Source organism: Apostichopus japonicus, chromosome 20 (assembly GCF_037975245.1).
Source record: "Apostichopus japonicus isolate 1M-3 chromosome 20, ASM3797524v1, whole genome shotgun sequence".
Lineage (NCBI taxonomy): Eukaryota > Metazoa > Echinodermata > Holothuroidea > Aspidochirotida > Stichopodidae > Apostichopus > Apostichopus japonicus.
The window spans coordinates 25,343,784-25,358,258 of NC_092580.1; the positions used below are offsets into that span (position 1 = coordinate 25,343,784).

General features: G+C 32.2%; 1 protein-coding gene across 6 annotated transcripts in view; it reads right to left on the reverse strand.

Moving 5' to 3' along the window:
- The window catches only part of LOC139960992 (uncharacterized), a 52,368-nt gene that overhangs the window by 22,534 nt on the left and 15,359 nt on the right, over positions 1-14,475 (reverse strand). For 5 of the 6 annotated variants that reach the window (XM_071959751.1, XM_071959749.1, XM_071959750.1 and 2 more), the window contains exons 25-64: positions 14,316-14,372; positions 13,567-13,638; positions 12,980-13,033; positions 12,741-12,794; positions 12,471-12,524; positions 12,244-12,297; positions 11,874-11,927; positions 11,712-11,765; positions 11,362-11,415; positions 10,958-11,011; positions 10,810-10,863; positions 10,370-10,423; positions 9,840-9,893; positions 9,253-9,300; positions 8,987-9,040; positions 8,723-8,776; positions 8,536-8,589; positions 8,311-8,364; positions 7,830-7,883; positions 7,693-7,746; positions 7,013-7,066; positions 6,753-6,806; positions 6,006-6,050; positions 5,593-5,646; positions 5,302-5,355; positions 5,102-5,155; positions 4,814-4,867; positions 4,516-4,569; positions 3,703-3,756; positions 3,432-3,485; positions 3,255-3,308; positions 2,794-2,847; positions 2,588-2,641; positions 2,104-2,157; positions 1,865-1,918; positions 1,276-1,329; positions 888-941; positions 584-637; positions 365-418; positions 73-126 (exon numbers count right to left, since the gene is read on the reverse strand). In XM_071959751.1, coding sequence (XP_071815852.1) covers positions 73-126; positions 365-418; positions 584-637; positions 888-941; positions 1,276-1,329; positions 1,865-1,918; positions 2,104-2,157; positions 2,588-2,641; positions 2,794-2,847; positions 3,255-3,308; positions 3,432-3,485; positions 3,703-3,756; positions 4,516-4,569; positions 4,814-4,867; positions 5,102-5,155; positions 5,302-5,355; positions 5,593-5,646; positions 6,006-6,050; positions 6,753-6,806; positions 7,013-7,066; positions 7,693-7,746; positions 7,830-7,883; positions 8,311-8,364; positions 8,536-8,589; positions 8,723-8,776; positions 8,987-9,040; positions 9,253-9,300; positions 9,840-9,893; positions 10,370-10,423; positions 10,810-10,863; positions 10,958-11,011; positions 11,362-11,415; positions 11,712-11,765; positions 11,874-11,927; positions 12,244-12,297; positions 12,471-12,524; positions 12,741-12,794; positions 12,980-13,033; positions 13,567-13,638; positions 14,316-14,372 — 2,166 coding nt within the window. Of the gene's footprint in view, positions 1-72; positions 127-364; positions 419-583; positions 638-887; positions 942-1,275; positions 1,330-1,864; positions 1,919-2,103; positions 2,158-2,587; positions 2,642-2,793; positions 2,848-3,254; positions 3,309-3,431; positions 3,486-3,702; positions 3,757-4,515; positions 4,570-4,813; positions 4,868-5,101; positions 5,156-5,301; positions 5,356-5,592; positions 5,647-6,005; positions 6,051-6,752; positions 6,807-7,012; positions 7,067-7,692; positions 7,747-7,829; positions 7,884-8,310; positions 8,365-8,535; positions 8,590-8,722; positions 8,777-8,986; positions 9,041-9,252; positions 9,301-9,839; positions 9,894-10,369; positions 10,424-10,809; positions 10,864-10,957; positions 11,012-11,361; positions 11,416-11,711; positions 11,766-11,873; positions 11,928-12,243; positions 12,298-12,470; positions 12,525-12,740; positions 12,795-12,979; positions 13,035-13,566; positions 13,639-14,315; positions 14,373-14,475 lie in introns of all 6 variants that reach the window. The other variant, XM_071959746.1, reaches the window with a different exon arrangement.

A 14,475-nucleotide genomic window follows, 5' to 3' on the forward strand; every position in this document is an offset into this window, starting at 1 on the left:
CCCGCCAGTTTATCTTTTGTTCATTTAATTGTATGTCTTTTATTTTGTTAGCTTTAACTTTACTATACTCACCGACTTATCTCGTAGACAATCCCGTAGCGTCGATATTATGAATTTGTCGTCGATCTATAATGCAAATTCGGCCTCAACTGTTAGTAATGCCACGAAAATTATCCTTTCACTGAACTATAATTTCTTAGAGCGTTCAACACTATAGGTTTTTAAACTTATACGTGAGTAATTATTTCTAAAAGAAATAATAATACTCGCAGCTTAAAATTCCTTACAGCGAAACTCAAGTTTTATTATCGGCAGATAATGGCTGACGATGTTACTATTCTGTCTTAACTTCAGTAATACTTACTAAATTCCTTTCAAATGCAATTTTGAGTGTGTCCAAGTAGTCCCCAGTTTCAATCTGTCAAAGAATATGTAGTAAAGTTTAAAAAACAAACCATGTTTTTCAAGGAACGTTCAGATATGACATTTCGTATGATCTGAATGTATTGATGACATTTCATATTTGGTTCATGCTTACAATACCCTTCCTTCATTGATATAAGGTGATTTGAAAGAGGTATACCTTTTTATCTTTCAGTAGCATGCGTAGTTGCTCACAAAAAACATTCAGAGATATCTACAAAATTGAATGAAAATGCGGAAGTTAGAACGATTGAGTCAAAATTGGATCTGGCAATAAAAAGTTATAATATATAAGAAAAGTAAAAAACGGAGGTAAAGAGCACAGCACAAAGAGTATTAGCTACAAACACTATGGCAAAATGAAAGGTTTGCGTCTTAGCGATTTCGAAAACTTTTGACAAGTTAGATTCTTATTACTTTTGTATAAATAAATGCAATAAATGTTGCAAGGACTGAGATCTCACCAGCTTTGCTGCTAGGCATGTCAGATACTCTTCCATCAGTTCATGTTTGGCAAGCTAATATGAAGAAGTAAAAAGCAAACTAAATGTGAGAGATCGTTCGAAAAGACAGCATTGCATATACAAATGATGACTTACGATTATCATTTATCCTTTTACAAAAATACGTATGATTATAAAATGGTTCGTCATAGCTTACATTGAAAAACTTAAATAAACTATTTATAAAAGTTAGACAACAGACATTTAAAATGTAAATGTGTATTCGTTTGAAAGGTATTTATAGTCAAACAAATTGTCTGTAATAAAGCTTAAAAACACACAGTATAATTTTTGCATAATATTTCAGCTTATGTTTTCGAATGTTTTGAATGATTAAAGCTCTCTTTACCTTGTCACCAATGAACAAGCTGCTAACATGACGTAAAAATGACTCTTCTTTGAGCTGTAACGAGAATGAAGACATTATCAGAACAATTGTAACATTATTTTAAATATGAAGACAATCTACAAACCCGCCATGTGCATTTTGGTAATCTACGATACAAGTAACCATTAATTTAACAACATTCAAACACGTGGCAAAAGATGATATGGACATCAACTTGAGAAACTCAGCTAGGAAACAAGAGTATCAGCGACCTACTGAGAGTAAAACATTACGAAGCTGTTTTTTCGTTCACCATGTACATTCCAACATGTTTTGTGAATGAAAAATTGCAAAAACGTGCAGGTATGCTTCCCGGGTATGGCTACCACAAGTAAACTTCCACTTTAATTTCAAGAATAGTCGAAACAGATATTCAGAGAGTAAATGCCATGTGGACAAGTTAAGAGCACTGGCAAAATCAGCGAAGGGGAGGTACAAATACTTACAAGCTTTAAAATATGCGTATTAAACCATCGGTTAATATTCAGGAATTATTTGTATTTTGTGGCTTCTTTTTCCTACATTTTTGTTGCTATATTATTTAACTTACAGACTTTTTGCCGACGCACTCATGAAGTTTTTCCATTAGGTCATTAGTATCCATCTGCAACAAAGTAAGTTCCTGATCAATTAAAATGTAAGATAGATTGTAGAACGATACAAAGAGGAACTGCATTCCAAAGATTATAAACGTCTTAAAATACGTGACCTTGAAAGAGAAATATAACTAATACTTATAAGCAATCACAAATGTGTCAGAATTTAAATATAGTAACAATGTTAAGTCACCTTTTTATTTACGAAGAGATTGGTTAACTGGTTGAGGAACATATCTTCTGAGATCTGTGAATGAATTTGAGGTTGATATGTGATATGACGTAAATCCAGTTTTGTTTTTTCATCACAAAAGCACTTGTACATAGACTCCGAAAGGCAGCACTTGGGACAAATAACTTTGATTCGAAGAAGCAACAGAAAAATCACCACGTAACCTTTTTGTGCATTATGTGCCATAATGCGAATTTGTTTTAGCAAAAGGGCTCTTCTATGGTTACAGTTTTTGTCATTAATAATAGGTCACTTCTTCATAACCAATATGGAAAAGTGAATTTTCATTTACACATATGGACACAAAATTGACAAAAGGGGAACCTAATTTTTAATATACTCCGAGAGCATAAACCCTTCTCCCTTGACACGAAGTACGGTGCTGAGAAATGGTTAAAAACCTATAATGCCTGCTTTTATTGCTCATTTTTGCACAACCACTTACCCATTTCTTCTCAAAGCAAACTTGTAGTTGTTCGACTATTTTTGGCTGGTCAATCTGTGTGGTCGATGATAGTTAGAAGAATTTGGTGAATAACAATTAACTGGAAGACGACCTACATTCATTTTTCATCTTATATATATATATGCAAATTCCAGAATGATACTAAATAAAGTTAAGAACCACATAAGACCACTCGTTGTACACACCTTTCCTTGTTGGAACAAATCGCTTAAGTTTTCACAAAACTCGTCTTGACTTATCTGAAGGAGAAAGAACAGAACAAAGTAATAGAGACCGTTACAATTATAATACATAATGGGTTATAAATTCAACAAACATAAGAAAGGCAATTGTTTTCAGTCATTTTACTATTCCGTATTAAGTGAAAGCGTGAAGGCATAATAGATAGTATTACTTCGCATAACCAAATCACATACATTAGCTTCATCTTTTGCTAGTTTTTTTTTACTGCTGTTTTAGTACTTTAGAGAGAAAAAAAGGGTTTAAGCTTGCTTTTATTCTTTAGTTGTATTCAAAATGGCCACTTTCAATTTAGGATTTCAAATGTATCTACGAATATAACGTCGCTTTTCAGTTTAAAACATATTTTAGGTCATTACATATTATTATAAAGTTTCTAAATGATAACACTGCAATGTTCTCTCACCAACTCCTTTTCTAAGGTATTCTCCATTTCGGAAGTTAGTCCTTCGATGTTAAGCTGTTGGGTCAAAAAAGTAAATGGATTATTGTCTTGTTGTTTGGAAGAATAGAAAAGAAGTTATTAGGAGAGAAATAATAATCAAAATATATTAATGGAAATATTGGTTGACAAAATATTTACCTTCCCTGAATCGGAGGCTTTACGTAATTCCTTTAGGAAGAGTGTTTGGTTGATCTGTGAAACAAATGCACAATTTGATATTCGTTGAACATTTATATATGTTTGTTAACGATTATAAAACCTGTGTTAGTGCCGTTGATGTTACAAGGTAGTACATATTCATATAATGAAGCAACAATATATCAAACGAATAAAGTAAATGGCTAAAGGGCTTTATTACGGTATACTGAAAATAGACGTTAAGCACAGACACGTATTCATGCAAACTTACAAGGCCTTGTTGGAGGCAGCTCCTCATTTCATTGATATACCCCGTCACATCAAGCTTGTGAAGGATTAAAAATAAGAAGAGAAACACTTTTAGATTTTCGAATAACCTAGGAAGTTTCAAACACATTCATAAGCAGCCTATAGTTTTGAATTATTGATACGAGTGGCAAATATATATATATCATGTTACACAACATCATCTGTATACATATATCATTTCATTGAAATACCCGCCTCATCAAGCTTTTAAAGGATTAAAGAAATAAAAAGAGATACATTTGTAGATTGTTGAACACTCTAGTTAGTTTAAAACACATTCATAAGCAGCAGATAATTTTGAATTATTTAAGAGGGTCGCAAAAACTAATTAGCCTACTATTCAAATCCTATCTTGCGGGCCGCACATTGATAATTATTTATAGCATAATATTGTAGACATTTCTGTTGTATTATAATTTTTACTCTCATATTAATTGCATTGTTGTCATATCGAATTTGTCTGCGTATTTTAAAAGGTGACACATACGCCCTGATTATAAAGATATTAAAAAATACGTTGTTCATAATGCGTTTTACTTGAGCATTTCATAAACCAAAAATGACCCCGTTTTATTGTAATGAGTATAGGTCCGGGTGTACATAGCATTCTGTGTCCATTGAACAAAACGATATTAGTTGGGAGGAATGCCAATATCATTTTATCAGCTAATGATTTATAGTCAACTTATTGCAATTGATGATGACACAAACTACTTTATACTACAAGAGACCAATGGAGGAAATAATAAAGGATCATATATTCTTTTCAATATACCTCCGATGTTTTGACTACGTCAAAAAGCTGTTCCGCAAACAATTCTGGGTTTAGCTGTTGAGATATAATTAAGGAATCCAGTTAACAGCTATGTACAGATCATTCTGTATTTATATCATTGTAAGAACAATTTTAAGGACATTTTGAATACTAACAATTAGCGACCGTTGATGAAAGACATGTAAACCTAAATTGTGTTTACCACATAACATCTTTCTTATATTGTAAGATAAAATATTATGAGAGGTTGCAAAAACGTAAAGTTTACCTGAGGAAATAAAAGCAATACTCTACTTACCACTTTTTTTTCTAGGTCACTGTGTATCGTTGATAAGAAAAACTGGATGTCTATCTGCAAAGAAAACAGTAAATCTCTTTTATATATATGAGGTTTGTTTTACAAAATCACCATTACGTCGAAATAACTCGTTCATCACATAGATAACCAGAATGAAATTGCTTGAACTAAATTCACATATTAGAATAAAGTGCAATATATAAGCATCAAATTAGCTTCCATTAAATCCCATGTAACAATTAACAGTAGCGTAGAAATACATAAACTAGTTGAGAAAGAGAGGCTTACCAATTTCTCCCTTAAGCATCGTTTCAAACCTTCAACGAAGTTTTTTATTTGAAGCTGTGAAGAATGGACAGGAAGTCGACATAAGTAAGGTGATTGGTAGGTATTTGAAGTCATGCAGCAACTTCTGTAGCAATTACAATATGCTGCAAACCTGACTCCAATTGAATATATTCAATACATAGGAGGATGAAAAAGCTTACCTCTTTAGTTTCAACGAGGTTACGAAGTTGCTCTCTGAAAGCATTAGTGGTGATCTGTGCAAGGAGGGTAGGTAAAGTTTAATATCATTTCGATATATTCACGATCGGTCTAGAGACCAAGTGGTGTTAGGATATATCCTTAAAAAAGAAATCATATCCCTTAAAGCATAAATTATCTGAAATGATTGCATTAGTTCTTTAAACACTCACCAATTGCAGCACGATATGACTTCAACCATTAACATGTATTTATTTTAGAAACGTACAAACAATGCAAAGGTATATACTCACAAGATTCTCTCTTAGACATGCTTCATGCTCTCTCATCAAATCTTTCTTTGACAACTGTTACAAGAACAACACGTGTTTGAATAAAGGGTTAAATCTTACTTTCGAAGAACCACAGACTGTTTCATATTGCCAGTGTAACGAGATAATCACAAGTGAAGAATGTATGATTAATAATACCTAGAACTGGTGCGTAGTTGTAATTAAGAACACTACATTGTGTTATATTTACCTGTCTACTGATTGTTCTAAAACAATTATAGTAAAAAATACACTAAGTACAAATCAGTTACATTAGATTACGCAGAACGATACAATTATATCCAATTATGGGGTAATTGGGTAATTCTAAATATGGCTTACTAAATATAACCTGTTTCTTTTATCAAGGGAATTTTAGAACAATACATAAATACCTTTACTATCGATACTAGTTGGCTGAAGAATCCGATATCATTCACCTGTTAAAAAATGATTATGACTTTTTTATGAAGGGGAGACCTTAATAAGTGCAGGTTTAATAGTAACAATACGATTTTATTCACGATCATTTAAACAGTTATGATAGAAAATAACTTTCAAAAAGGTAGGAACTATATTTTCCATGATTGTCCAAAGAATTTCTGGAGAAAAACATATTGTTGCCATGGTGGTGTATTGATGCAACCAGAGTTAACGTTTAAGCTAACATGAAGATGAGGTAATGACAATGTCAACGATATGGCTTCCTTATATCATTGCAGACAATGTTTGTATTTCAATGTTCACAATGTTTTACTATTATTCAGCTCGTATGGTTAAACATGAAACTGAATATTTTGCAAAGCCGATCTATTGTCATCTATATATAACATTGGTCTTCATTTCATTGTTGAATCACTGTAGACCTACAGCTGCATGGAAAACCTCATCAGCTGTAGGTGAGAACAGATACAGATACCTCCACATTTGTTACTGGTATCCTTACGTAAGAATATGGTACGCATTAGCTGTAACAATGAAAATTTTCCTATTCAATGACTGGAATGTAATATTCATTGTACTTGAAGTGTTGAGTAACATACATTTGCCGGAAGTTGCGATAGCAAAGGTAAGATTAAACGTTTAGTCATAACATTCTAGACCAACTGTCTTGGGATAACGTAACTTGACATTAAACTTACCAAATTTTCTTTGAAACAAATTTTCAATTCGGAAGTGACTTCTTCATACTTCAACTGTCAATCAAATAATAAGACGCAAGGGTAAATGTATTCATGATAATATGTTGATTTGAGTAATGTATTCTACAAATACGTATAAATCTAATAAGAAATTAAGTAAATTACACATACCAAAACGATCTTAATTCCATAGGCTAGTCAAAAGTTTAAAAATACAAACTACGTAATGAGTTAGAAGATTGCTCACGGAGCCTTCTTACCTTATTTGTTTTCAAAAGATTGAGTAAATGCCCAAGGAATCCTTCTGTAGTCATCTAAAATAAAATAAAGTTTTAAGCATCAATAAAGTTCTTTACTTATCTGTGTGCCATAGTTGTCGTCACTTTGGTAAATGTTATGCAAATATTTGTGGAATATACTTCCTACTAGAGTGCTTCAAAATTTCAAGTAAAAGCGTCGAAGCGTGTATATATATATATATCTATTATGAAATGGTAATATGACTTGCTTAAATGTCCACATCAACCGTGAATTCCTAATTATAATTGCAGCTTTGTGTACAGCGAAAAGTATAAAGGATAATGAAAAATGCTATATCTACGAGTATTGCAAAGAATATCATTTGCTGTGAAGCTTTAACGTCTGAGATAACATTACCTAATGTTGTTCAAAGTTAAATTGAAAATGATACTTTTCGTAGATCAAGTAAACGCCATGCAATATGCGGATTGTAAGATATTTGAACCAGCCCTTTTGGGCTTATATAGTACTGAATAGACAATATAAGATAAAATATGAACAGATAAGAAAATATAAAAAGTGAAGGTGTTCCATTACTGTTTGTTTCTATATTATTTACCTTATACAGAAACATATTGATCAGTTTGACAATGTAGATTAAGGTTGCTAGTTTGAATAAGAGGAAGTGGTCATAACTCACCAAATGCTTTATCAAGCAGTTTCGGAGTGCTCCCATGTAATTAACCTGTTCAATCTGTGATAAAAACAAGGCAAATGAATATTTAATATTCATCATTATCGACCCTATCTGAAATTGATTGAACAATGATCAAGTACCTTTTTATCATTCCAGAGGCTATCCAATTGTGACAGGTAAGTTTCCAGTTGTAACTGTGTAATGGAAAAAGAGAATGAATAATATTCATGCATCATACTATTTGAATTTTAAACGTAAAGGTGAGCACCATATGAAGACTGCTTATGACAAAATTACGTAAGTAAACAAAAGTCTTTTTGCGGTTGCAAAGTAATAACTAACTGATATTCGTACGTTTGAATAAGGTTTTGTTTGATATTGGGTATTTAAGTTTGTAAATTTAAAACTATTCTTCCATCTACATTTGAAAGGAAAGCCTGTTGCCTCATAATGATGAGGAAAATATGGCAAAAATATAGCAAATTCGAATGTCCTGGTAGGTTTAAAAAAAATAGCACAGAGAACGTAATAATACAATCACTAAGGCAACAACCTTTGTCAAAATATGGTTTAAACATATGACAATGCCTGCTTTGTAAATTGAACATGATATAAACTCACCGTTTTCTTTTCAATACAGGATTCAAGCTGACTTCTATAGGTTTTGAAATCAATCTGTGAGGAGAAAGTTTCAGTTGCATTTAGTTGAGCAGGTAACGAAGCACGATTGCTGTGTATATGTGTCAATCAGCCCCTGTTTATTTTCTTAGTTTTATTATCTTCTTAAACAGATTCAATATCAAGATTTCGTTTATAAGACGGGCAAATAAAATCCAACGTTATTACCGTAGTGTCTAAAAGACTAAGCATGAGTTGTTGCAGGAAAATGGTTTCCGATATCTATTGGGAGAAAACAAGATTATTATAGAATAATATAAGTGATGGTTTGTAATCGTGTGATGTTAAATGAAAATGCTAATGTCATTTTTCTGGCATAAAACTATACCAAACTTTAAGCGTAATACCAACTTACCAATTTTCCTTCCATGCAGTCACGAATCGCTCCAATGAAACCCTCAGAGTCCAGCTATAGAATAAAGAGTCATTTTATTACATTTTGTTGACTATTTTTAGGAAATCAAATGATGAGGTGACTTAATTTGGCAATATAGCGTGCTGATATTTTCATGAAAAACAACTAGAACTTGAAGTTCTCAACATGACTATTATATAAAAGAAAAGCAACAATGATCACTGATAATTGTTATTAACCTGTTATGCTTGTACATGAACTTACCTTGCCCTTCTTAACAAGTTCTTGGAACTGACTCATGAGAGTCTCCTCTGATATCTGAAAGGATCCGGTGATAGATGTGTGAGTTTATTATAGTTTGTTAAGTTTCTTATTCAAACATCCAGCCAACGTGGGCAACATGGTACGCAATGAAATGTTACAATATATTCAATTTAAGACAATGTAGTGAAATGCATTTTGGCGCTTTAGGCCAAGTATGATTATACATGTTTTCATTTATACGACTTGATTTGGTATTTGCATCTTACCAAATCATTTGTCCTTGATAGCTGAAGTGCCTTTATATGCTCACTTATCTGGATTTGGTAGAAAGTGATATGTGATGTTAGAAAATAGTTGCATATATTGTACGGGTTCATCTCTTGTTAAGAACATTGTATACATTTTTAACGTTAAATTGTTATATAATGCACAAATGTTGTTTATCACTCAAACAGTCAAGAGGACATTTCATCAGCAAATTCATATGGAATGTGATGCACATACGATATAGGCCTATATAAGATAACATAACTGTCATTGTGCAATATACATGAATTAATAATCAGAGAATCAGAAGTTTATATGTTAAATCATAACTTCTTTCAATCTCTCACGTGATAAATTATAAAGCCATCGCTTAAGGCATTGAACATATAGTTTCTGCATGTAGCAGATTATACCTTTTAGAGTAAAAAACTTGTGTTTCTAACAAAATTGACTTTCATAGAATTCCTGCATAATTGTGACTATTGAAAATCCTACAAAATCTGGGAACAAAATAATTAGATATCATTCGTTTGTTGATATATCAACAAACGAATGTAAAAAACAAACAAAGAATAATTACTAGTACCTTTCCTCCCACATGAATTTGACATAGTTGGCTGAGAAGTTGTTGCTCAGTTATCTGTTAAATTAGAATGGTTAATTATCATGAAGTTATTGTTTCTTCAGCAATGATTATATATTTCGGCTAAAAATGGTTTTGAAATGAGTAAAGCTAGGTTTACAGATCCGACTGAATGGCTTTTCACATTTAAACTAGACATTTTGAGCAGATTAACATACACGAAATATAGATACCATTCTCCGAATCCAGACAAGAAAGAATTATTTAGTGATTCAAGAACCTGAATCTGCCATACGATTACAATAACGTACTTTCAATTATCCCTAGAAGTGTAGAAATTGGACACCAACTTTCGTACCACAATTATAGCAACTAATTTGCATGTTTATTAATAAACTAAGGAGAAACGAAACGTTGCGCGTTATTCTAATTTCAATATTTATTGTGAGGATTATTCAAAATGTCTTACACAATTTTAAGAACTTTTTCTGAAAGATAATATATGTAAATAGAAATTAATTCAACGTACTCACCAACTTATTTTTAAGACTATCTTGTAATCCTTCCACGACATGGCTTCTCTTCACCTATAGTGTTTAAATGTTATGCGAAATGTCTTACACTATTGAAATTGATATTATTTGCCTGTTCGTTTCTGTCATACAAACTACATACGCTTTTTTTCAATCGTGATTTAATGTTTTAACGTTGACTTCCGACGGCGACACAGTAAACCGATGTAACCTGATGGAAGTAACAGCTTGTGAATATTTTATAATTTTGCTAACTAGATGCTTCATAGATACCATATCTGACATGTTGCCAATGGATATGTAGCTCATCTTAAATTATTCGGTAGCCTGAATTCGTATAAGAACGTTCTACGTCGATCAGTATAGCTAACCAATGGAGAGAACATTTTCTGTTTTCTTTTGTTTGTTACAGTAAAAATGCCTATTATGAAATGACTTACCCAATTATTGTCCACGGAACTTTCTAATTCGTCGGTGTACTCCTTGTAGGTAAGCTGGTCGAAAAACAATTTTGCACAAATTTGAAGTTTGCCAATTCATACAGGAAACATAGTAAGACATAAAAGTAAGAAACGAAACAAATCTTACCTGCCGGTTCTTGAGGAGGTAATTCATCTGATAGCAGTAGTAAACCTCGTTTCCCTGTAAAGTGTAAAGTTAATTGTAAAGTTAAGTGTTCTTTTAGTTTCTAAAACTAATTCAATTTAAAAAAAAAATCAAATCAGTTGAATAAGTGGAACACAGCGATACATTTGCTAAAAGTTATTGTACATTAAAACTTAACTGAGACTTTATCACGTTACATTATCAAAGCGTATAATAAACAATTTTGTTTAATCGAGGGATGGATGAAAATCGTTACTGTTGATGATGATGCTTGTATATACTAAAATTCAACATTAAATATGGCTTAACAAAATGCTACGAAGAACGGAAAAGTATGGCATACAATATGTCACGTGTAAATGACTGCCGGAATATTATGCTCTTACAAGATTTTCCATGGCACATCTTCGGAGTTCATCCATCATTTCTTCCTTTTTGATCTAAACACAAATTAAATAATTTAATTTATCAGTTCCATACCTTATAAGTGTTTTTTTTTGTGTCAACTTTCACATTTTGATATAAGTAAAGAACACGCATTGTGGCTTGCAGTTGCAACTTGAAATAAACATGAAAATATAAATCAACATGAGTGCATCACTACCATATCAGCATAAGTAATTAGCTGCGCATTGTGTACGGCAGCGGCACCACAATGGAACCATTAACATTGAACTGCACTTGTCTTTATATCATTTTTGGGTGTTATCAATAAAAGTAATGCAAAACATCATACCAGGTTGTCCTTAACAGATTTTGTCAGTTGTCCCATATATTCACTAATTTGAATCTGTTGAGAAAACAAATATCTTTAGATTGTCTGGTTAGGACCGTTTCTTGAATAATAACTTAGTTTAGTTATATAGATATCATTATGCGTATATGAACAATAAATCACCTGTTTCTCATTCAACGCCGCCTCAAGTATCCGAAAGTAATCAATCTCGGTTATCTGTGTGCGAAAGTACATCCCCACAAAGGGGTTAGATCGTAAAAAGTTGTGAATATTTAACAAAGTGATTATTTTTAATAAATTAGAATGAACTTGAATATTAAGTAGTATAATCACACTTGAGATATACATCTAGCAAAATTGTTCTCCATTCCTTCTCACCAAAATCAAACACGTAGTGAAGGGAAGCATTGTTCGACACACTTGCAAGAATGATGTCATCTACTTTCCGGACATTGGATTGATAGACTAGTTGGGGCGGAGATCAATATTATGAATTTACATTGCGTCCATGGATACGCGAGAAAAAGATTACCTTTTCTCGTACAACTGCTTCTCGAAGTATTTGGAACAAGAACTCTTGACATAACTGCAAAAAATTAAAGTGAAAGAAATTAATTGCAATAAATGTATGCAAACGAAATTACAGCTCTTGATAGTATCTTAAATAAGCTTAAACTTTAACTTTAAAACAAGTATTTTCATACAACATATGGAATATGAAGCAGGACTTTTCGAGTAATCTGAAGTAGTAAAACTTACGCATCCTTCTGTCTGAGAATAACGTGGTAATTCCGTAAAGACGGATTTTGTGAGCTGTAAAGAACACAAATAAATAAGTAAGAAAGCAGGTTTATTTTCCGAATAGATTGACAATAATGGGGAAATATATTAATTATATACCTTGGGAAATACGTGCTACTTAACTTAACAAGCAATAATTTGTATTACAACAGAACAATACATGTTATTACAGTATTTCCGACAACCTGTGACATTTAATTGTGACAATAAGCAAATTTATATTCCTACCTTATGTTTGTCCAGGCCAGATTGCAGCATTTCCATGCACTCTTCTATTTCTATCTATATAGGTATATATGTAATCGAAATGTTATGGTATGAATTAATTATTATTTGTTTTACTCTGACAATCAAATGCGAATGACGTACAAAAGTTACTCATGTAGTTAATTTTTGAACACTATGTAACATATATCTTATGTGAATTGTTAAATTCTGTTCAGAAAGAATGAAAACCAACATCTCACCAGTTTCTTTTCAACACTGAATAGCAGCATTCTCACAAACACGCTTGTTATTTCCTGTATGAAATATTGAAGATTTAAAATAAGGCGAATTGGATGATGGCTCGAACTCATGCAGTTTGCAGTATGTTATGTGAAAATGGGCTTCTCAGTGAGAAAAAATTACAATAACCATACAATAATGTATACGGATGAAATTTCTTCTAGATTATTGTCACGTATGATGTTATGAGAGCAATTTCTTCAATACTTGTGCAATCGACTTGGCGTATAAGGATTGAATTACTCTTCACTTGACACTGATAAGCTAGACAACGTCATCGAAATCCCATCAATCATTACGTATTTTATTGTCTGTAATATTAATAGGTATTATTAAAACCAGGTTGCAAATCATGTTTGATAAACAAATGCACAACGAAAAGATGCATATCCACATAATTGTCATACTTTTCTCTAAATATTATTTTGTTTTAGCTCAATCATGTGTATGTGTGATGTTCAAATGAACAAAGATATCATCATGTTATAAACATATTGCTATGAGATGACTGTGTACATCTAAAGGAAATGATGCAAAGGACAATTACCTCTTCTTTAGTAGGTTTAGAATCTTCCAGGATCTTAGAAATATTCTCCTTGAATATAGCATGTTCCCTAATCTGTAAAAAATAGAATTTAAATATCCCCAGTTAACATTTGATGGTCATGAAATAATATTGTTATCATTAAATATGAATAACTAGAAGAAACAAAGTACGTTCACTTTTTGTTAGAGGGACTGATATACATATTCTGCGAACATTTGTTGTAAATAAGAACATAGTATACGTGAGCGACATTACACAACATTACACATTAAACATTACCACTGCATGGGTTTCTCAATATTATACGTGAAATGATAAATACATCAAGAAGCATGATTGTAGGTTAGAGGGCTGTTGCTGTGTACTATGATCTTCTCAGTTGATTGCTTCATAATCTCGCTAATCAAGCTGGCGTTCGAATGTAGGTATGACAATAACGGGTCATCATAGCATTGCGTCATAAAGCTTAATGTTTGATGTTCTTCCGTGTTTATGTGTTACTTAATATTAGATTAATCTATATTTGAAATAAAGACTTTACACATGATTTTCGATAAGAAACACGTACAAAACTGATATCCATACTTTATGACGTCTTACATTGTAGTTTAAAAACATGTGAGTGATGCCTATTAGGGAGAGGGGGGGGGGGAGGGTAGACGTGCTTTACCGAGTTTACCAAGCTGGATATGAGATATGGTGAAATGTGCTGTTTACAAAATGATCAATTGAAAGTACATATAACTTACCAAAACTTTTTCTGCAATAGTCTTCAAGAAGGCTTTCAATTCTGTCATAAAGTTGCCCTATAAAGATAATTGTTGGTAAATTCAGTCATGTTACCGTCAGCGACAACATTGGTCTATATATTGTCCGTTGGATAAGGTTCTTTGCAAGCAAAGCGCGATA